The 23,986-nt window shown below is 40.4% G+C and overlaps 1 protein-coding gene across 14 annotated transcripts in view; it reads left to right on the top strand.

The window, feature by feature from the left end:
• Window positions 1-23,986, top strand: part of Nrxn3 (neurexin 3) — a 1,468,922-nt gene that overhangs the window by 935,196 nt on the left and 509,740 nt on the right. For 5 of the 14 annotated variants that reach the window (XM_076848060.2, XM_076848064.2, XM_076848063.2 and 2 more), the window contains exon 1: window positions 19,705-19,951. The exons of the other annotated variants lie outside the window; for them this stretch is intronic. In XM_076848060.2, coding sequence (XP_076704175.1) covers window positions 19,705-19,951 — 247 coding nt within the window. Of the gene's footprint in view, window positions 1-19,704; window positions 19,952-23,986 lie in introns of those variants that run through there. 14 annotated transcript variants of the gene reach the window in all.

Below are 23,986 nucleotides of genomic sequence, written 5' to 3'. Positions count from 1 at the left end.
CCCCTAGCATTTCCACAGCCCTCTTAGTTCCATTTGGTCTTTGAGGACCCAAAGAAAACTACCAAATATTAAGAGATTGTTTTTTTACTGTGTAAGGACATAGGCTCTTCAAGTGCAGACGTGATCAGAATTAACCTCCTGAGATTGTTCATCTGATATCACTGCAGCTGGAATAAATAGGGAAAGAGATCTTTGTCCAGCCTTTCCTGCTGGAAGCAAAGCAGGTGGTTTTCTCTCAGGTCACAACTGAATTAAAAAGTCCCATTAATTTTGTCAAGGCAACTTAATTCTCTTAACCTGCTAATGATCTTCCTTTAGAAGAAGAGCAGTAACAAGTGTTTGGAAGAGTTTTTTAAGGCAACCTTTAAATCTTTACTGAGTGTGTGTGTGTGTGTGTGTGTGTGTGAGAGTGCGTGTGTCAGAGAGAAAGAGAGGGAGAGAGAGAGAGAGCACACCTGTTTGACTGATTTTAGGTTTAGGAGGTTTACTTCTTGATTTATCCCTGAAATAAAGAGATTTATCCCTGAAATAAAGAGATTTTTGGCAGCTGTATTATTTGTATTTAATTTGGTGGCCCACCTTGGCAGTAGATCAAAGCTTGGGCCCTCCTTTTAAAGCATTTGCCTGTCTGGGGAAAAGGTGGTAGGCTCATGCAGTAGAAGCTAAGTGTGTATTGCTGGAACCTCTCTCTGAAGGCAGGGAGGGCGAGGGGGAGGTGTGAGATATTTTAAAAATAAGACATACTGCTAAATTCCCTGCCAACCTCCGTTCATGCTGAGTGGAGTATAAGTAACAAGTATCAGATATCAGATAGTTGCTCCAGATGTCAGCTATTTAAAAGAGGGACATACTCCAAGTTCCATGGACTGTGACTGTCTAATCTCCATTGGTGCTGCTGCTGGTGGTGGTGGTGGCGGAGGTGGTGGTGGAGGTAGTGATAGTGGTGGTGACAGTGTTGGAGGTGTGATGGTGGAGGCAGTGATAGTGGTGGTGGTGATGATGTTGAAGGTGGTGATGGTGGTGTAGTATTGGGAGGTTAATGCTGTCTCTCAGAAACTTTTACTCACAAGAAAGTGTGGGAATAAGTTTGTGCATTTGGGAATAAGAAAAAAAATAGATAGGAGAAGATATGACCTAATAACTCAGAAAGGCCATTATATCAAACTCAGTACAAGTAACATTTTATTTTTCAATGTATGAAGCAAGAGGAACATCAGGAAACTGCAGTTGTGCTTGAGAAATTGACATATAGGTCAAGAAATTCTACAATGAGAATGATATTTAAAGTTTAATGTTAAACTTTTCTCTGCAGTGTTACCTAAAACAGATTAGAAAAAAATATATGACTAATTTGTTATGTTTTTGAATTACAGTAGTGAAGCATTTCTTAAAGTACGTACTAAATTTATCTATTGAAAATAGTAATACCTAGGAGAAAATGGTAGGATCAAATTTACTTATAGTTTTCAGAATTTGTAGCATCAATCTCTTTATCTGTCTTACCGTAAATTATGCCACTCCCACCAGCTAATATGATGTTCTCTTATCATGATCATGCTTAAAACTTTCTATATTAGGGCCATAAAATTTGTGTACTCTGATGTCTCATAGTTTTTATAAATTCAGACTTGATTCCTTTTCTTAAATCTTAGCTGTTATCTTCTAACTGGAGGATCTCCAAAGGATATAGTGTCATAATTTCTCTAAGGGTCAGTTTTTCTGCAGGAGATGAAATAAAAAGACTCTCTGTTCTAGACTCATTTTTGGTAACAAACTTAATTAATTAGCTCTTTCATCCTGGTTGAAGATGATATCGGGCTCTCCTTATCCTAGGGTCTTGTGTGAATCAGACACCTGAATAAAAACACTTACCACAGGGGGGGGGGGAGGCAGAAAACAGAGGGTTTGTGATTAAGTGAAAGTTGCATTTCTAGAAAAGAAGATTTGGTCTGTTCCTTCAAACCCCACAACTCTCCCTTTTGAGGAGCAGAACAACGTAGGGATCCCACAGCTGATCCCACTGTGTTTGACATGCTGTCCTTCAGACAAACTGACTTTGAGAGGCAGTGTGGTCATGAGTTTTATTTCTTCCTCAACTTTTCTTTCTGTAGGTATCTCAAGTAAAGACATTGACAGAAAGAGATAAGAGGCCACTATGTAGAGGAAAAGAAAGACCTATGCAGTCACCACGTGGCCACTTGTGGAAGAGTCCAGCATTCCAGCACTAGCTTGTGCCTTAATAGGGCTGGAGGGACAGAGATGGTGAGCTTTTATTCACGAGGTTGAGTAAAGAACACAGTGTGTAAAAGGAGCAGTGTCTTTATCTGCTATTTGCAGCTGTGGGAGAGGAGGCATTGGTTTTTTCTTCTAGACTCTTGTCTTCCCCACCTTTTTTCCTACCTTCTGTTTCCCATGATCCCATAGAGAAAATTTCTGTCTCTCAAAGATAGAATTTGTTCTGTTGCCAGTATTTATAGCTTCTCTGATGTTTTCTAAGACCTTTCTCTGCAGGAAACATCACCGTGGCTCTAGCATTCATAGAATAATGCATTAGCTTTTCCTATATATACTTAGCTTTTCTTCTTCAACTTTGACTCCTAAAATTGAGTAAAAAAGGAGTCTAAGGTTGATATTCTGGTGTCTTCTGGATGAAGCATGAACTCTCTTTGGTGTGGAATGATACAGGTCATCAGTTGCCCTGAAATTTCCTCAAGCCTTTTAAGTTCATTTCCTTTTTCACACTTGTCTAATATTGGTGATGTGTAAAAGTATATGACTTAAGTATATGCTTGGAGAGATGCAAGTTATGTTTCTCATAAACAAATATACACATTCACTTCATATTTTCAGAGTCCAACTCTCTGTATTCTAGTTGATTGGACTCTAGCTACAATTCAGTAAGAAGGTAAGAATCAATAAAAAGGCAAGTCTTGGGGTGCTGGCAGGTGGGAAGATGACACATCCTTAATAAAACAGTGAAATAAAGAAATTAATTTTAAAAATTAATTTAAAAACAAGAAAAAGCAAGCTCTCTCACATTTAAGGCCTATAAAGCTAGGCTAAACCAGAAAGCAGAGAGCCCTGTCATTGGGGAGTGCTTCTGACAAATCCTTCACCCCACCCCCACTGCCTCCCACAACATAGGTGTATATTGTCTCTGCATGATTTAGTATCTGGTGCTATTCTGCATTTCTCAGTTTGGGGGCTGAGTTCCTCAGCATCCTTGACACATTACAAAAATAGAAAGCCCAATATCATAGTCATACCACCGCCCCACTTGCCGCCCACAGCGTAACAGAAGAGCAGGCAGGCCCTGGTTTTCAAAAGGATTGCGTTTCAAAGCTACTTTATAGATTCTCAGAGCTCAGGTTATGTTTCTCCAGAGAAATGGTACATTCTATTTCCAGAACTCAAGTGCCTACTAACCCAGAATGTTCCCAATGTCCAAGTCTAGAGCTACTATTGTCGAGTATCTGGTCAAAAGAGGAAAGGTTTTGTAGAGGGAGGTATACTTGAAATTCTAGCCTAGGATACCAGCCACACATCTATCACTATTCCAGATTTGATAACCAGGTCTGGGCTACCCAACCATCTACCTCCTATTCTATCCAGAGTAGTTCTGGCATCCCAGATCTCAGTAGAGTTTAAGAGGGGACTCATAGGCCAAAAAAAAAAAAAGGGAGGGGAGGGGCCATTACCCAACTGGAAAAGAATATGGCGGGGTGCTAGAGTGGATGGAGGGAGAAGGTGAAGGAGCATTAGATATATTCAAGGGGAATAATAAAAGCACTGGGGATGAAAACAAAAGGACAGAAGGGTAGAAGCTGAAGTAAGGCTCTGGTGGTTACTAAAGAGGAAACACAGAACAAAATTCAACTCAATTCAACATGCTTTACTAAACTCCCAGTCCCATGTGAACCACAAAAGTGAACAAAGTTGAGTGACCTTCCATCTCCATAGTCAAGGTACCCTGTAAGGAAACGAGGCAGGTGCAAATGAAGATTTGCCTTCAAGGAGCACATCATTGTGCTCCCAGACTAAAGAGCCAAAGAAAGCACGGCAAAGGAGAGATCTGTTCTGACTTGGGGATTTGGTGATATTCTGTGGAGGAGGCAGCATACAAGTCAGGCCCAATGGTGTTAATTGGTAGGAAAGAGAAGCATAACTGCACTCCAGTAGGTGAGATCAAAATCAGAGGCAGGGAAAATGCCAGAGGAATATGAGAGAAGGACCAGATGCCTGTAGACTAGAGTCAGAAGGGGATGGGAAGCAGTGATTTAGCTTTCAGAGTAAATCATCTTCTCCTTGGCTGCTAGTAAGACCCAAACCTGTGGGCAAGTTGTAGCTCTAATGGACAGAAGGGGTGATCTGTGGCTTTGGAGCTAGTGGTCATGAGTTTTGCTTTCCCCTGATCTCTTTTCTTCCTGATCTCTTGCCCAAACCCATCCTACTCATTGTATGACTCTCAGAGGTGAGAGAGAGGAGGCAAGCAGGGCCTTGGAGCTCAGGTATGTTTCCAGGTATCCCAGGCATCAGCAACAGGGAACTCAGGCTAATGAACGTTTTAGAGAAAATGGGGAGGTTCACAGCGTTGGATCATACGTTATATAAAGTTGATGGTGTCAAAGTCTGGGTCAGTCCGTATGTCATAAAATAATCATAAGCCCCTGTTCTCTTGGGCCCCTCCTGCCTACAACTTTCTTTAAAAGAACAAGTCAAATACCCAATTCTTAAATTTCTTCCTATGCTTGTAAAGGCCTGACATAGGGATGATAAATTTGGGGCCAATTTCTGCTTTCTGAATTCTGAGACACAAGGGTTGGGGGGATAAGAAAAGAAGAGGGAAAGAAGAAGAGGCAGAGGACTCATTTTTCCAAATATTCATCAAAGGCATAGAGTTTCTATTAAAGGTTGAAATGCCCATTTCTCTTTAAGGAATCAAAGGAGAGCATAAATGCAGACAGAGGGGTAGCCACATTGACCTGGAATTATACACGTTGAGGCCCTTCAAAGCAAAGTGAGAGAGCTCCATGTTTCAAAGGCAAATGGCTATTGATATTTACAAAGGCCTGGAAAAAGTGGAGATTCCTGGGTCAATATCAGCACTGCTAGGTACAAGGCAGCGGGGAGATGGCAGGCTCTCAGCCTCTACTTCCTCTGTCTGCTCTTAGGGCCTGCCTATGTAGCTATTGCTGAGGCTCAGCTGCTGGATCTCTGCTGGAGATTAGGAGATTGATACTTTACTATGCCTATGTGAGTGTGTGTATCGTGCTTTCTCTGGCCTATTTGCTTGAAGTCAGTCTAAATGATCATCTACTAGGAAATGAAATTCAAGTCCCTCACTGCCTCTTGGCCATTCCTCAAGAGAGGACACAAAGACTTCACATTAACATCTCTAGAAATTTAGAAGCTACAATTTAGAGCCTTAAATAGCATCTTTTAATGGATCCTCTCTCTCTTTTGTTTGGCGGGTGGGTGTACCAGGGATTGAACTCAGGACACTCAACCACTGAGCCACATCCCCAGTCCTATTTTGTATTTTATTTAGAGATAGGGTCTCATTGAGTTACTTAGTGCCTTTCTTTTGTTGAGGCTGGCTTTGAACTCACTATCCTCCTGCCTCAACTTCCCTAGTAGGTGGCATTAGAGGTGTGTGCCACAGCTCCCAACTAGTGTAATCTCTGATTAACTCCATCCTGTTATCCTTAGTATATTACATACATGTACTAAGTGTCTCATCACCAAAAAAAAAAAAAAAAAAAAAAAAAAAAAGTGACCAACCAATATATCTAAATGAAGATGCTAAAATGTATACGTCAATACACTTTGGAAAAAATGAAAAATGTCTCTGTCCAAGCTGAGCTCAGCTACAATGCTGAATTCCTATGAAAACACAGTTTGATATCTATTAAGAGTAGGTAAGAAATTTGGATCTTATTTTTAATGGTGTTTTTCATGCATTTAGGGGCAATATTCCTTTCTAGGATTCAGTTTACATTAGGTTTCATCTATGAAATGAGGGATTTGAAATTATAAATGGTTCTTAAACGTCTAGGGGGTCACAAACCTCTTGCATAATCTCAAAACATTTGGATCTTCTTTGCAGGAAAAAGTACATTTAAAGATGAAATTGGATGTGTCCTTAGGGAGAAGTTTCACAGACTATTTTCAGGGCATAGAAGTTATGCACTCCACAACTCCAAGGGGCACAATACCCATAGACCTCAATGTAAGAGACATCCCCAAGGGGGGTACAATGAGGCAGCCTGCCTTTTAGCAGTTCCTTGAGCTCCAAGCTGGAACCCTTGGGCCACATGAGCTCTTAGATTCTTTTTGGATCTGAATATTTCTAATTTCACAAAATACATTATTATTACCAACCCTGTATTCACTTGATTGGACTGTAATTACAAAAAAAAAAAAAAAAAAAAAACACATATCAGATGGCTCAAAAACCTAGATTCAAAGTTTGGACACTAGAAGCCCGAGACTAGATAAGGAGCTAGAAGGTTAGGTTCCTCCTGAGGTGTCTTCTGTTCTTTACTTGCAGGTGACTGCCACTCTGTGTCCTCACATGGCCTTTATTTATTTATTTCCTGTGCCTGAATCCTCCTTTTATCTCTTCCTCTTCCTATAAGGACACTAATTCTGTTGAATTAGGGCCCTGCTCTCATGATCTCATTTAACCTCAGTTACATCTTTCACAACCCTATCTTCTAATAGAGTTAGTTACTCTGGACTCAGTCATCAAGGGCACTGGTCAAGAGTACTTCCTGGGTGATGTAGTGAATTTGGGGACAAGAGATTTTAATGACTTATAAATCCTCTTCATTCGTGTTTTCCTTTGGGCCATGCATGTAATCATCTTCTCGTGATGTAAATCAAACAACCACAAGCCTCTTCCACATCTGGTAAGTGGGGTGGGGGGGCAGTTGGGGGTGGCTATTTCTGCTATTCCTGATTTTCCTTTAACTGTGGTGGGAGAGTGGGGGCTGAGAAGAAAAGGCCAAGACTTTCTTATAGTTTTTTTTGTGTATGTTTGTTTATTTGTTGCTCCCCCAGTGCCACATTTAGTAACCACCACCTGCTGAGTGACTCCCAAAGGAACAGCCATTCCATGCCCCACCCCCAGCTCCCCAGTACCAGCCCCAGCTAAAGAAGAGGCATGTTCAAGAGGAGGATTAGAAAATTGCTGGATGTCCTTATTCCTAAGGCATCAACATGGCACTATGGCTGTTTAATTTGCCTACTCATGTGTAAGCCTGGGAGTTAGTGATGTTTCAGACCTACCAGGAATGTACAGCACCACCCAGTAGCACACTGTCCTTTTGTCCTTCTTGCTTCGGAGGCACTGACCTTTCTCTCCACTCATCTTCTGCACAGTAGCAAGGTATACATTTTAGGAAATTACATCTATCAGGCACAATGACTCCCTCGGTGATGCTTCACTCCCACTCCATGCTCCCTGGGATGAAAAGGCTCCCTATGTGCCTGAATTGGGCTAAGACATTTATTGCCAGAAACTTTTGCCCTCCCCTTCCTCTTCCATCCCTCCCCTGTGAACTCTTTTTGATTCCTTGGGAATCCACAGTAAAAACTTTGTCATAAGTATTCATTTGCTTGAAATCAACAGGTGGGTGATTGGTCAAGCCAGGCAGGAGAGAAGGTGTGGTGAGGAAATAAACAGGAGGCACAGGTATTCCTAAAGGTATTATTATTCCAAAGTCATGCAGTTCTTTAGCTTCAGTTTCTACTATAAACGTCCAAAATTTGGAAATTTGAGACTATCTGAGATAGCGTATAGTTAAGTGAGCTGCCTCCGGTCTAACAACTAATAGAAACCATTAGAAATCCTACATAAGTGATGAGCTTCTTTATTAGTTCAAAATGTGGTTTAAAGGAACAAAGTTATGGTTTTTCTTATGGTCTAACTTTTCCAAAGCCCTCTGATTCTCTCTGGCTCTAAGTCTTGTATACATGTGTTTTTCTTCTCCTTCTGTGACTTTCTCCTGTGGTTGAAAGGTAAGCGTTCATGCTCATCATTGTTATGGATGGTACTGATCAGATCAGAGTCCTCTTATGGGATATTGTTTCTAGGATTTTCACTTTCAGAGGATAAAAACTCAAAGAACACGAGATACGTTTTCTTGGCATTTCAGTTCCCAGGTTGGGCAGTGCATTTTAAAATTATAATTGGTTTTGTCAGGATCATGGTTTGGGGAGTGAAAACTAGAAATCTCAGGAAATAGACATCTTTTCTATTTATCAAATAGCAACAAGGATAGTGTAAATGTTTGGAGGAATCACTGTGACCTCCAAAAGGAAAGGAGAAACTTCTGAGAAAAACAGAACTTTGGCTTCATTTGTAACAGGAACGCAAGAGTAAACCTTTTTATTTGTATCTCCTAAGATTCTAACAATTCTATGAATAGCAGCAAGGTATCTGAAGATGGAATGTATTATGTATTATCTACTAATTTGACTAACCCTCTGTTGCATTTCTTATTTTCAGTTAGTGAAGACAAGGCTTTTATAATTTCTACATTATAAATTGCTGAAGTGTCATGTAATAAATACTAATACCTCATGTAAATGCTTTGGGTATCATTTCATTTTAATATATGCAAATTAAAGTTGTCTATATGAAACCTTTACTTTTGGGGGGTGGGAGGGTACCAGGGATTGAACTCAGGGGCACTCAATCACTGTGCCAAATCCACAGTCCTATTTTATTTTGTGTTTTATTTAGAGACAGGGTCTCACTGAGTTGTTTAGCACCTTGCCATTGCTGAGGCTGGCTCTGAACTGGCAATCCTCCTGTCTCAGCCTTCCAATCTGCTGGGATTATAGGCATGTGCCACTGCGCCCAGCTATATGAAATCATTTTTCTACTTTAAATATGATACAAGGCAGCACAGAGATTGGTAAACTAATTATTATCTAGCAGCTAACACTGTTAGATAACCATCATTTGCTTGTCATTGTTTCATTTCATTATAGAGCAAGTAGTTTTGCATGTATTGAGAGGAACCTGTGAGGAACATAGTTACAGGAAAACAAAAAAAGAGAATGAGAGAATAATTAGGTTCTAGGATCCTTTCCAGAAATATCACTATAATATTCCATTGTATACTGAGAATGATAATTAAGGGCACAGAATTGTTTTATAAGCACATATGAATTTATATTCAAGAGAAAGATAGCATCTCATTTCGTTAGTTGTCATTTAGTTTTTTGATTACAAATTTTGTGGGATTTTTTTTTTTTTTGTAACAGACTTAAACTGGTACTCATTGTAGGCAGATGATCTCAAATGCAATTATTGATTGCTCAGTATTTGTCCTTTTTTTTTTTTTAAGAGAGAGTGGGAGAGAGAGAGAGTGGGGGAGGGAGAGAGAGACAGAGAAATTTCTAATATTTATTTATTTTTTTAGTTCTCGGCGGACACAACATCTTTGTTTGTATGTGGTGCTGAGGATCGAACCCGGGCCGCACGCATGCCAGGCAAGCGCGCTACCGCTTGAGCCACATCTCCAGCCCTCAGTATTTATCCTTTTTGCCTTATTTTCCATGGGTCCTTGAATGGATGGGACTGGAAGTTTTCTATCCACTATTTATGCTATTTAAAATAGTTATGGCCTTGTTACTTATTTTCCAACTTATTAGTTTTAAAGAGAATAGAATAAATTTGTTCAACAAATTTTAATACACACTTATCATGTTAAGCATTATTCTACATCCTAGAGAATGAGCAGTGATCAAAGTACCAAAATTCCAAGGGAGCATATATTTTAGGGTTTTTTTTTATCATGGCTTTGTCTTTTCTCTTTTCAATATATCATTTTGGATTTTATATATCTCGAGGCTGTATTATTGGTTGCATACAGATCCAGTACTGTTGTATCTCCTAGACTGATTGTTTTCTTGAGGATGTAATGATGCTTTGTAGAAAGGTTCATTTTGTTTGATAATAACATTTCCATATAATTTTTCTTTTGGTTATCATTTGCCAAATACATTACTTTGAATATTGATTTCAGGGTATGGTAGTTCTACTTCTTGTCTGTATCAGCAACTGGGGAGGGATAGCCTTGTGCTGGTTAGCAAGAACAAAGAAGTTCGCTTTCTGTCCCAGGATACTCAAGCTACATGTATTTATTTAAAGTGATTCATTTTAATTTATTTTTAATCCACTAGGATTTCCTGTAGAGTGGTAGGGGACAATAGGGTAAGCAAGCCATCATATTCTTCCCATAGAAATGAACTCTTCACCAGTGAAAACTGCCCTCTTAGATCACAAGAACAGCAGTTGTGTAGGTGTTGCTAGTAGGAAAAAAAGAGTTTTGGTATTTAAATAGAAATGTGAAATTGTTAATATGTCTAGAGATAACTTGTACTGCATGCAATAATGAAAAATGAAGTTCTAGAGCAATAATGCTTAATTTTAATTTTACAGAAGTCTAAGTTCTCTAGCCACAGTGCATGCAGTTTCAATAAATGGGGGCAGGTTATAATCTTTGCAACATCCAGGATTTGTGTTTGGATTTCAAAATAAGCCAAAGAGACAGCATTTGAGTAAATGTAAAAGTAAAAGAAAAAGAGAAATTTCAAAAGAAAATTTAATTAATCACATAATCTTAAATTTAAAAGGAAATTTAGAAGTTATATACCCTATTCTCACTTCAGAGGTTTTTTTTTTTAATTGATTTTATTTTTTAAATACATGACAGCAGATTGCATTACAATTGGAATCTACTGCTTGAACATTTCCTGTGACAGAGAGCTCACTGCCTTGCAAGTCATCCCTTCTGATTTTGTACAGGCTCCAAATGTTGTAAAAGTTTTCTTCTTAAAGTAATGCTTGCATAATTTGAAGTCCCCCTCCTACTCCTAGGGGTAGAAGAAATCCATTAAATACATCCCAATACTATTCCACAAACCTCCCATTTAATATCTCTTTTGGTCCTGGTACTGGTCATAAGTTTAGGATGCAGGATATTATCATGTGCATCTTGTCTATGAGAAGAAAGTAGGCAACTTGTCCCAGGTCACACAGCTAAAGAATAGTGAATTTGAGCTCAAGTTGTCTGGCCTTAGGAACAGATCCTGGCTCCCTATATAATTTCTCTATCAATCATGTAGGGGGCCCCCAGATATAAACCAACCAATGAAAACAGAATGTGACAAGTGTTAAGAGAACAGTGTTTAGTAAGACAGAAAAGACCAACTAATTCTGCCTGTCCAGATTTGAGGTGGTAGATTTTACAGACATGGATATCATCAATCTAAAATGTTATCTTAATGTTGTTTCATCGTCTGTTCTAATACCAGCCTATTGTTCCTACTTTTGAAATAAACTCATATGTCAGCACCCCCTGACTTGACCATCAGTTTTGAAAAGTGTTAAATTCTTAGTACCAATGAGAAATGCCCTTATTACCCATCTTGCAAACATATCTGAAACTGCTTAGATAATACTTTGTACCTTCTATTTGAGAACTTTAATTCCCCTCCCATTCCAGATTTCTCTGTTAGGTGAATTTAAGACCATATGATATCAAGGAGAAAGAGATAATTTTAGACCTCTCCCTCTACCTTAGAGTGTATACACTTCATGAATAGTGAGTGAGGTAGAAACTTGAATGGTGAAAGCTTGAATTAGGTTATTTCTACAATTAAACAAGTCTTGTGAAATTGGATCCAATAGGTATTTTAGTATCTGAAATACAACTATGTGGAATAAATGAAGCAAAGGTAAACTCCTAGGTATGCCATAATTTAATTTTTTAAATTAATTATGGGATCTTTTTAACACCTCTGAGTATGGAAATCCAGGCATTAGAAATAAAGAATGGCTTTCAACTTATGAAGCACTTCCCCCCACTCTTCTCCTCACTTTCCTTACTCTTTCTCTTCCTTGTCTTTCTTTGTTTTCCTTTATTCCATGAAATTTTTCTTTTGCACTGAAAGTAAACATTGACCCCTTCTTAAGTTTCTCATGCTCTCACACTCAAGTCAAGTGAAAAAAGGAAAGTGGGTATGTTTCTCTTTCCCTATTTGGAAGTATTCAAGGCCTGGTTCACAGTCATAGTGAACATCAATAGATTAGTCTTTTTTTCAAATATACTTTTTTATTGTATCCTCAAAACTATCCCACGATTTAAGTACTATCCATTATCACACTCTTGAAGAAACATGTTCAGACTTGAAGGTAAGTTGCCCAAGAACATACAGCAGGGAGCTGTGGACCCAGGATTTGAACTCCGGTCCTCTGACACTCAACTCACATGTCATTTTGTCTGTGCATTCCTTCCTTTCCTATGGCAGATTAATTCCATCTCTATTCCATGTGCTTTTTAAAAAAACTTTATTCTATCACATATTGTTTCTGGGAAGCTGTATATATGGATGGGATTTATGGTTTGTTTGGGAGTAGGTTAAATGGGGTTTTCCTCCACTAGAACATTTATTTCCTAAGGCCTGAAATCTCTTTTTCATCACTTGGTCTCCTGGAATTCACCCAGTGTGTTGCCCACAGTAAGCCTAAATAGACTGTTCATGGAGAGAGTGAATCAGTACTAATTCAGAAGTATATTCTTGATAATTTTTAAAAACTGTTTTGGGGCTGGTATTGTGGCTCAGTAGTAGAGCACTCGCCTAGCACGTGCGGCGGGGCCCCGGGTTTGATCCTCAGAACCACATAAAAATAAATAAAATAAAGATATTGTGTCCAACTACAACTAAAAAATAAATATTAAAAAAGTATTTTAAAAAAACTGTTTAAAAATGATGGACTCCTAAAAAGCCAATGGAAATTAGTAAGGATGTGGAAGGCATCATCCAGGAGGGAAGGCTAATCCTTAGAATTTATTTTTTAAGACAAGAAAGAGAGAAAAGGAAGAGATAGAAAGGAGAAGTAACCAGCAGGCCTTTTCAGATCCCAAAGCAGACTGGGATCCTGAGAGTTCCACTCTACTCTGAAAAACAATTATAAAACAATGCTGAGTTTTGGTAGTTGGCATTTTCTGGTTCTGGAACCAATTGCTTTTGTTTTGACATTGGATTGAAGGATACTTGTGATGAGAATAAGAGGAAGCTGTTCCCTCTCCCATAGAAGATGAGCAAAGAGAATCCAGTGAGGTGGGTAGCTTTTCCATGCTCTGCTTTGGAATTGCTGAGGGAGCTTTGTCTTTAATCATTCTCCCGGATATCTGTATAAATAAGAAGAGAATACCATCTGCAGGGATAACTCTAAATAAGTCATCTGGGAAAAAAAGGATAATCATAATGATAACATAATAATTACAATAATTATTACTCACATTTATTTATTATATTCCAGGCACTATTTATGTGCACTTTGCATGTGATAGTTGTTTAAATCCTGACAAAAAAAAACCTGCTAGATAGACAGCATGATTATTTCTGTTATAATGAAAAAGCTAAAGTACAAAGGGACTAGTAGAATCAGGATTTGAACCTAGGCAGTAGAGCACCAGAATCCAAGATCTAAATCATAATAAGCCCTTAACATGTTCTTTAAATCCTCAATTAGATAAGTTATCCTATAAATATATAAATGCAATTATTCTTTATATTATTATACAACAATAATCCATTTTATTTGACTCTTCAAAATTGAAGAGAAATTTGTCATGGTGCTGAGGATGGATAGTTTAGATCTCTGATATCCAATGTTAAGCTTAGTAGAGACTAACAGGGGTGTAAATTTCTATGAGGAACTAATTGAGCTCTGTCTTTGAGTGAAAGAAAAAAAAAACACTTCTGTATTAAAATAATTTACCTTGGACTTCAAAGGAACCTGGTTAAGGAACATTTCACATTTTTCTTGTCCTTGAAGAAATGTATAAAAATTCTAATGCAATAACTATCCCAACCCAACTGATCAAACTCAAAAGGTTTGGAAAATCTCTTGCAGAGATTTTTCTTAATATTCAAACTGCTGATATTCCTATTTCAACCACAAGGAGGACAAGGGAATAACTATGGATGTTTTATAAGAAGAATAAGTTAAAAAAAAGAGAAGCAATATATGCATTCTCTAAACAACAAAACAATACACAGATGACATTGTCCCTTTCTTAAACAAATCAAATCCATGTAGGAATAATGTTTAGAAGAATCAAGCTTCTCTTTTATATCCCCCAATGGAAAATATAATCAAAATCTGCTTTTTTGTAAGACGGCTTTCTTAAATAAATGAGGAGAAGGATGAATTATGTGGCTATAAATAAATCTACTGACATAATAAAGCAAAGTTTGACTGTTTTATAGTGTCACTGGAACTCATGGATATATTTATAGTCGTGTTAACAGTCACCTGTATTTTTTCAGGACTTTTATTTCATTCCACATTATGAGAGTTTAGTTGTTGTGTGTGTGTGTGTGTGTTTTTTTTTTTTTTTTTTTTTTGATCTTCTCCCCCTAAACTGCCTTTTGGATCCCTGCATAGAAAGAGAAAGTAAGGATTTCTCTTTTTCTAATCTTTAATTTTGGAAAGAGGGTACTCATCTAAGGGCTTAGGTGAACAGACCGTCCCAGGCTTTCTGTCCTTCCTGGGTCTGTGCAGTCCTATTAAATGTGTCTGCAATGATGAACTTGACAGGTATCTCCTGCTGACAGCAAAGTGGCAAGTCAGTGCCTGTCCAAGTGAGAAGAGCCATGTGCAGAGATAGAATGTTTTGTGAGAGATGACGGACAGGGCGTCTTTGCATTAGGTTCCTGACGCCTGACACACTTAAGTGCATCACGAGGCTTATTTTAGAAGCCAAGATTCTTTAGGCTACTTTTATAGCTGAGGCAGAGAACAAAACAAGGCAAAGAAGCAGAGGGTAAAGATTCTCATACTTTACCTTGGGATACTCTCCCCAGAGGAGAAAATAGGGAGATTAAAAGAAAAAAAAAAGGAAGTCTCTGATGCCAAATTCTGAAGTCTGAAGTAACAGAGAAACCCAGTTATTGACCTAGTCGATGCAGCTATGTGAGTTTTTACAATCTGCATTTCATTCAGAAATTTAAGGTTTCAAAGAGTCTGGTTTGGATTTCACAGGGGTTTGTTCAAGTGGGGCACAGCCTGCATGTTCCTGTGAAATTATTTATGCTTTTCAACTAAATCTGTGCAGAGCATAACGTTTCTAAATCTGCTTCTCTTCTATTTTAAAAGTGGACTCTCATGTTTATCCTGTAGCTGCTCACTTGATCCCCAAGTGTTGTCACTGAAGGGTCCCACTAGAGAAGAGAACTCAGGAAGACTGAGGGCAGTTTCTGATTCTAGCTGTAGGCAGTATTTAGGAGGTATCACTGGAGATAAAAATCTCGAAAAAAATATATTTAAAATGTCAGTTGAATGTAAACTCTAATAGACCTGAGAAGAACGGGAATTAGAAATGAACTCTAAATAGGAATGGGTTGAATAGAGGGAGGGACAGAGGGCATATGAAAACATTAATAAGACATGCAGTTTATCAGGATAATTATGGGTTAGTTTTTTCAGAGTGGAAAAAGTAAAATAAACCAGTTTTGTATTTGTCCTCTGATTGGTCTCAGTATTCAGCTGTGTCCACACTTGGAATCTGACTTTCTGGAACTCACACCTACTTCTTTTGACATTTTGTGGAAAGTAAGTAAATAAATTATAAGTATGACAAGTAAAATGAATAGTTCCAACTGTGACACACCAGCAGCATTTGCAGATTTTATACTGCATTAAGGATTTATTTTCCCTTTATTATTTAGCAGAGAATTAATTGGAAGGGCCTCTAAGCTTCCCATGCTTCCGTGGGATGAAGTCAAAACAGAATCTCCAATGCCCAGACCAATTTAGTAAAGAAGAAAAGCATCAAGTAGGTAGGTGTCCTGCATATCAATTTTGGAGAGCTTGCCTCTGGGGATCAGTGTCACTAAAGGCAGATAAATGGGTCCATGAAACAGTTTAAGTACATGTGACTATGAGGTTGGCAATTGGTTCATTGGATTTATTCATTCATTAAGCTCCTACTATGTGCTACCCATTGTCCACCACACAGAGGATGTAGGGGAGAATGAGAAAAAGGCCCAGCCATCAAGGAGCTTACCATCATTTTTTTTTTTTAATTTGTATGTAATACCTACACAGAACATTGGGTTTCATGGTAACATATTTGTACAAGCAGAAAACATAATTAGATCAGTCATAATCCACAGTATCTCTCCAGTCCCCTCCTTCACCTTTTTGGTCTTCCTTCTATTTCTAAGAAATCCTTTGTTTTCCCTGTTTTCTCCTTAGTTTCCACACAGGAGAGAAAACGTATAACCCTGTCTCTCTGAGTCTGGCTGATCTCACTTAACATAATTTTTGCCATCTTTTAAAGGAGATAGACCCTGAATAAATATCCAGGTAAAACAATTTCAGAATGTTGTGATGCCATGAAGGAAACTAAACAGAGTAAAGGGGCAGAATGCCCTTCTGGAGTGGCAGTGGCTAATTGCACTGAGGGCCAGAGAGGACCTCTGAGAAGGTGGCATGCACTGATCACATGAAAATATGGGGGGGGGGACTTTCCAGATGAGATGGACCAGCAATACCATAAAGGCCTTGGGCTGGAAAAGAGCTAGGTACATTAAATCAGCGGAAAGAAGGTCTGGGCAACTAGAGGATCTAGTCTGGGGGAAGATGGAGCTGCAGAATTAGGCAGAAGCCTGCCATGTAGGTCTCTTTAAGGCCATGACATAGAATCAGAGCGAGTTCCAAGTGCAGTGGGAACCCTTTGGGGGCGCTAAATCAAAAAGCAGTTGAGTTGAATGGGAACTGTAATGTGCCTTAAAAAAAAGAATATTTAGTATATTAAAGTTTTTTTAATGACTTTACCAATAACAGTATAAGACCCTAAACGTGTTCTTAACCTTCTTGAAGCTTCAGGTTATTTTCCTAATGAATAAAGAGTACTGTTTTTATTTGTCAGGTGCTATGCCATATATATATATATATATATATATATATGGTATATATATATATTTTTTTAAATGAGATCATATATATATATATGATCTCATTTAAAAATCTCCAACCACCTAAGGAGGGAGGAATTATCCACACTTTAAAGAGGAGGAAACTTACATTTGAATGTCCATATACCACCCCCACCTTGCTGTGATGTTACTGAATATGTGTTGCTTATTTAAGACATTGAGTGTGTAAGTCTCCACCTACAGACATGAGAGACCTTGTCAGAGGGACACCTCCCTGGAAGACTGTGCATCCTGAATCACTCTAGAGCTGAGAGCCAGGGCAGTTAGGATGACAGTGCAGCATTTATGTGGGCAGCATGGAGATTTAGGAGAACACCAACTTCAGAACCAGCTTGCCAAGACACAACCATAAATTCTGAAATGGACTTGATATTTGACCTTGAGGAAAAATCACTTGTAGATTTTGGTATCTTGATATATTGGAGAGATATAAAGCTACTTCCTTAACATCTCTGTGGGGTGTCCCAAGATGCATAAGATTGCCTTAATGCCTGTTTTTTATCATGGGAGGGAGGTGAAAAGAGAACAGGAATATATAATAGGTGCTATAAGCATCTTTTTAAAGATGCCACCTAAATATAGTGGATATGATGTATCTAGCAAGTATCAATTCCTCAGCCTACATCCCTACCTCCCTGTAAACTTAATGAAGTTTGAATCAAGATGAGTACTTAGGTGAAAGTCAAAGCTAGCAAGGACCAAGTAGAAAAGCGCCAGTCCAGGCACGGTTGTCCTTCGGTTTGCTTCTCTCACTCAGTATGCCTTGTGGAGAGGTGAAAGCCACCTGGTCCAGAATATCATTGCTCCATCCTGGAATCACAGATGGCCAGCACAAGCGCTGCCACTGGGACTCTGCAGGTTCAGCCTTGATGCAAACACCGTGCTCTATTTGGTGCCCAGAACCTGGAGATAATTCACCCACGTGGGGCAGTACATCCGTGACAGATCCAGGACAGACCAGTCATCCCTCTTCCACCCGCAGACCTAGGACCCTCGCCCCTCCTGAAGTTTTTTGACAAGCACTGCCAGCTCCAGCGCTCACCCTTAAGTCCTGAATTCCAAGAGCTTCGTGTCCATCTGGGTGAAAGTCTACTTCTTGTATCAACGGGTCCCCAGTCTCTGACCCCTTCACTCTAAAGTCCTTGGGCTAGGGCTACCCCATCACCTTCATTTTGAGAACCTGGACACCAGATTCCTTCCTTTCAACCTGCAGGTGGGATCTTGAGTATCTTGGTCCAGAGACTCACGCTTGAAAAGTGGCTGCCCCAGCTGGCCGCCAGGCGGGGAGGAGCCAGCCTGTGCCCTAGTAGCCTGTAGCAGCTAGGCGGTCCTGGTGACTTAAGGGGATTATTTTTACTTCCGTTTGGGGCCACTTCGGCCTTAGCCACTGCCTGAATTTTTCTTCTAAAATTGTAAAAGGCGCCTTAACCGAGCGAGTTTGGTTGCAAGTGCCTGGCAGAGGAGCAGGGGAAGGGTGATAAAGGAAGATGCAGTGTCAGTCTTGTGGGTCTCACTCACACTTGCGAAGGAGCGCGCGCGCACACACACCTCCCCCCACACACACAACCGGGCGGGAACAGAGTGAGAGAAGGGCGTGCAGAGTGCGCGGGAGGCTAGCGGGCGTGTAGGAGCGTGTACTTGAATGGGGAGGGCCGGGATTCCGGGTCGCTCGGGCCCCTCCCTCCTCCGAGCCAGCCAGTCCCTCGGCAGAGCGCTCGGGCTGCACTGATTTGCTCTCAGGAGTGCGCTATTTGCATATGACTTGCCCATTTGTGAATTTGGTTCCCCAACTCCTCGCTTCACTTCACCTGTGCCTCCCTGTTCAGCGCACTTTGCAGGAGCCCGCCCGCCTTTCAGGCCACCTCTGCCGCCTGCAGGGCACCTCCTCTAGCGCTTGCCCTGATTGCGCCCACCCACCTCCCTCCGCCTTGTGCCTCATTGGTTTGGGTGGCTGCTCCGCGCTCTTCTTTCCCTCCAGTCCTTCTTGTTCTCTTCCTCTGGCTGCTGCTGCTGCTGCTGTCTTCTTTTCATCCAGTTGGGAACCCTGGAAGCAGGCGGCTGCTCCGTGGCGCTCCTCCAGAAAGCGCAGGGTTAACTGCCTCCGCGCCCTTCCGCCGCCGAGACTCTCAGGAACAGGAGAACTCTTCCACCTGCAGCCCCCTTTTGCCTGGCAGTTCTGCATTGCATCTGATGGAAGTCGAAAGAGGAAAAAAAAAATGTTCAAACTCCTTGGATGTTGGGATAAACTAGCTTGAATCTACTTGGGTCGCCTGCCGCTTCCTCCTCTTTCTTCGTTTCCACCTTTGCCGTGTGGCTTCTCGGAGTGTGCAGTTAAGTCATCAGACCCAAGGTGCCTAGAGAACAGGAGGAAGCCTCGCCTGTCCTCCCCTGACATGTGTGGCATGCGGGGGCTCCCTAGGAGGTTTGCTTTACCTGGGTGGACTCTGGCGTCCTAAATTTTAGCTCCGGGAAAGGGGGCTTTGTCTTTTATCTTTTTTTTTTTTTTTTTTTAACTGATTCATCATCAGTTTTCTTGAAACCTCTTATTGTTTCCCTTTTCCCCAAATCGGGCAACTCTTCCTCTCACTATGATGGGCCCCTGGGCATCATGAACTTCATTATTCTTCACTGGCTGGAATTGAAACTGCCCATCTGTAGTGGTCCAGTGCGTTGACCATGCACCTGAGAATCCACGCGAGACGGAGCCCTCCCCGCCGGCCGGCCTGGACGCTTGGAATCTGGTCCCTCTTCTGGGGATGTATCGTCAGCTCTGTGTGGAGTTCCTCTAATGTAGCTTCCTCCTCCTCCTCCTCTTCCTCGCCGGGGTCTCACTCTCAGCACGAGCACCATTTCCATGGCAGCAAGCATCACTCAGTGCCTATTTCTATCTATCGCTCCCCTGTTTCCCTTCGAGGAGGGCACGGTGGGTCTCTCTGCTCTTTATCCTTTTAATGGGGCATAGCAATTCCTTAACCCACTCGTCTTTCAGTAGTGTCAAGGGTGGGAAAAGCATACAAAATTGAATTTAGAATGATAAAAAAAAGCATCGCATGTGCATGAGGGAAGAAAATTTCCACTTTCTCTTAAAGGCTCACGTTGCCCAGTCTTCTCGGAAGGGTGCTCCTCACCTTAGCTCCCTCCAGCATAACTGCACAAACACTCCTCTCTCCTTTGCAGCCCTCACCCCCTTTGATGACACACAACTTATCAGACGAGACCCTATGCTACACATTGAGGAATCATTCATTCACCTTGCTTTCACCCTTCCTTTCTCTGGTCTCATTTGAGTGCTAGTTGTGGAGAAATAGCAGATAGCAGGCATCATTCAGTCTTCAGCCTGAAGTTGATTGAATCGCTGTAAAGTTGTCTGTGTGGTAAAGGTCAGGGGAGAGTAGCCGAGTATAAGAAGGCAGAAAATATAATTAATAACCAGAGGCCATTATTGTTCCATTTGGCAACTTCATGTTTGCCCACAACTAGTTGAGAAAGCAGGGATCACTAAAACTGGGCATCTAATATTGCTAGCTGCCAGAGAGGAAGCAATATGTGTAAGGCTGTCCATTTATACTTCACCCAAGTGTAAATGATAGTAACTTTGATTCCACCACTTAGGCAATAATCTTTCAGTTAAGGCAGAATGAATGGTCTCCTCTAATCAAAACAGGTATGCTATGTTTTGCTCTGAACAACCCTCCTGCATAGCTATGGAAGGAAGAGATCTGTGGTTCTTAAAAATATATTCAGCTCTGAGCAGGCTGCCTCTAAAAGGGTAATGTCTGCGGTTAAAGGTAGGAGCTTGCTGTAGTAAACTGTTCTTAGGAAAAGAGCTTCCTTATTTGTTTACTATGCACTCCATTCTGATGATGAAGGGAATAGGAAGCACAGAGGGTGACTGCAGGGGCAGCCCTTCAGAGAGCATCAGCAGGAACCACACTAGGGGTCCCTGCCTTACTTTTATTTTAAAGACCTATAGCATGCAAACCCTGTTCCAAAGTTGATTCTTTCCACTGTCTCTGAGCTGTGAGCTTCTGCACTGTGATATCTGTAGTGTGAAGTGGAAGCACACTAAGAAAAATGTCAATGCACACTGTGGCTCTTTCTCTCTTTAGATTTTATTTCAAGCAGCTCAGAGCTTGTAAGGTTGGTAGAATGGCTTGATGGGGAGGAGGGACTACTCAAAGGCTTGATGCTAATCTGGTGACTGTTTTCTCTGAGACTCCTGCTGGATCTAGTATAGACTCTCTCTGTCTCTCTCAAAATAAATAAATGAATAAAATAAAGTAAATAACATAGGAAAAAAACAGGTCCCAATCAATTTCATTGAAATGGAAACTTGGGTCCCAAGGGGGAAACAGGTAGGGGGAAGAGTTAGGAAAAAAAAGAGAGAGAGAGAGAGAGAGAGAGAGAGGAGATGGGGAAGCCAGACAGGCTATTACTAATAGCCATAATTAAGCACGGAAACGCTCAGCGATAATTAGCTAAATTTTGCTAATTAGTGTAAATGATCAGCAGGGAGATGAAGATTATGCATTAGTTAGAGGTTATAGGCTGGCATGGTCTTGCTGGGTTCTGTTCAGCATGTAAAGAGTTAAAGGCAGCTACTAGTAAGTGATGGAATTTACAGAACAGTACTTCCCTGGGATTCCTGGGTCAGTCTCTCTCCCTGCCTACTCCCACCTCTCCTGAAGGGATTGAGCAGTTACTTGATTTCTTTAAGGATTGGTTGCTCAGCATCCTCTAAATCTTTTTTGACTTGGTTTCAGTCTTCTTTCTCATTAACCTGCAACTGATGAGATTCAGTGTGATGGAAAAGGAGAACAAACTAAGCAAATGGCCAGATACCCCCAGAAGGGGCCCTCAGATCCACCAGAGCTGCAGTGAACTCCAGAGTCTGGCGTGGCTAAGATAAGTAAGCTCATGAATTCAACTCTCAGTGTCCTCTTTCAGTAAGTCCTACCCCATTGATTTGGGGCTTGGAGAGTGAATGCATCTATATTAAGTAGGCTCCTTGCATATTTAATTAATGTTTTTGAGCTTGAAATCAAGACAAGCAGCAATTAACAAGATGCCCCAACCTCTGGCTGCCTTCCCACATCCCAGCTGTGACCTTTTGCATATCTAACTAAAAAGACCAGGAGACCCCACAGAGCTTTGCTAATGCACCTCTCCATCTTTCTTGGAGTGCACTTGCTCCCCCCTAGCCCAAGACAAAGGCCTAGTTAATAACAATTGTTTTGAAAAATCTTGGTGGAGGTGGTAGGAGGCACAGCACCAGGAGGCTGAGGGTTGTTTCTGATGATTTACCACCAACCTCAGTCAAAAGCAATGCTTTCTATTGTCTGTCCTTCATTCCAATATAAAACTAAAACTAGATCCTTCAATCCAAGGACCTTCTTTGGACTCGGAGAGAGTTTTTCAAAGTACTGTTGCTCCTGTTGCTCAATTCCTTGAAAAGCCAAAAATCCTCAGAGCTGCTGTTGATCACCATGGTTTGCCTTCCTCATCATCGCACCCTATTAATGAGATTCACCATGCTAAAACAGGTGGAAGAAATAAAAAAAAAAAAAATATCTCCAAATAGCTGGCATTTCACCCTTTTTGTTACCCACGCTTGGTGCTGATCTTTAGAAAATTGATTATGTTATAGATTTGCCTGAAGTCTATCCCAGGACAGTCTAGAGGAAGCTGAATTCCTTGGTGAGTTGGGGAGAAAAAAGATCACACCTGCCTGGTGTTCACCAAACAGTCTTAAGTTAGGATTGTGCTTCAGGATAGAATTAACCTCCTTCCTAACAGAAATCCAGTACCATTTTTTTTTTAATTTTTAATTTTTTTATTTTGTGCATTCCCTTCACTTAGGTCCTCTAGCCCTTCATGCTGTCTTCAACTGTCAATCAATTAACACTGAGCACTTCCTACCTGCAAAGGATCAAGAACCAAATATGATATTGGGTGTTCTGTTAGAAATCATTTTAGAAGTATGTGGGTCACTATGAGCCATGAGTGCTTCTGTATTTTAAAAAGTACAAGGAGAGGGTGGGGATCCACCTACCAAGTCAAGTTAATTAATGTAACTATAAAATATAAATTCCCTTTATAAAATGGAATGTACATTCTCATGGTATTCAAAATATCCCTTCAGATTATTTTTGATCATCTGCTTTAAATCTATTCTTTGTTTCCATACTTTCCACATTTCCATGTTTATCAAAGGGCTAAGTAGTTTAGTGATAGAGAACACATAAATAGTAAAATTTGCTTACCAGTCTTCATTTTGCTAAAGGGATTTTGTGTAGTTTTTCCTCATTCTTTTTTTCCCCTTTTGGAACTCCAGTATTCATTTGCCTTGAAAAATGCTTTAATATTTACCATTTTAAAAGATTTCTCTGAGGATTGTGTGTACCTTCTAGTTTTATCTTCCACAAAATAACAAACCTTCCTGATGATGTAGACATTTGGTGGAACTAGGTGAGGATGTAGAACTCTTGGAAAACTTACTTTAAAAGTAAAACATGTGGTCTAAATTTGGAGGAAGGCTTCTTGCTCAGAACCCAGAGTATGTGCATATCTGGGAGTGGGGGGCAGAAGTCTAGCTCACACCATCTTGGTAGAAGTGGTGGTGGTTGTCATGCATATGCATAGGAGCCAGTAGTCCTTGGAAGAAATTCCATGTCTCATTCCTTGTCATAGTGACCCACCTCAAAGTGTTCCCAGCTATGGGGCTTGTTCTGTTCTGATCTCTTGAGCACTTTCTTTTGGCAGCCAGCTGCTTTCTAGCTACTTTCTTTCTGCTTTCCTTCTGGGGATTTGGTACATTGAATGATTCAGAGTGTTGGTTGACAGATAAAATGATAAGATTTATATATCTTTGGCCTTGGAAATGAATTAATTAAATTGGTTTCTCCTTCTCTCTCTGTCCTCTATCTGCATTGTTTTCCTCTGAAATTTGCTGGCAAGT

Source organism: Callospermophilus lateralis, chromosome 3, assembly GCF_048772815.1.
Source record: "Callospermophilus lateralis isolate mCalLat2 chromosome 3, mCalLat2.hap1, whole genome shotgun sequence".
NCBI classification, from domain to species: Eukaryota; Metazoa; Chordata; class Mammalia; order Rodentia; family Sciuridae; genus Callospermophilus; species Callospermophilus lateralis.
Note: the sequence above shows the minus strand (reverse complement) of the source record. Positions and strands in the feature narration are given on the sequence as shown.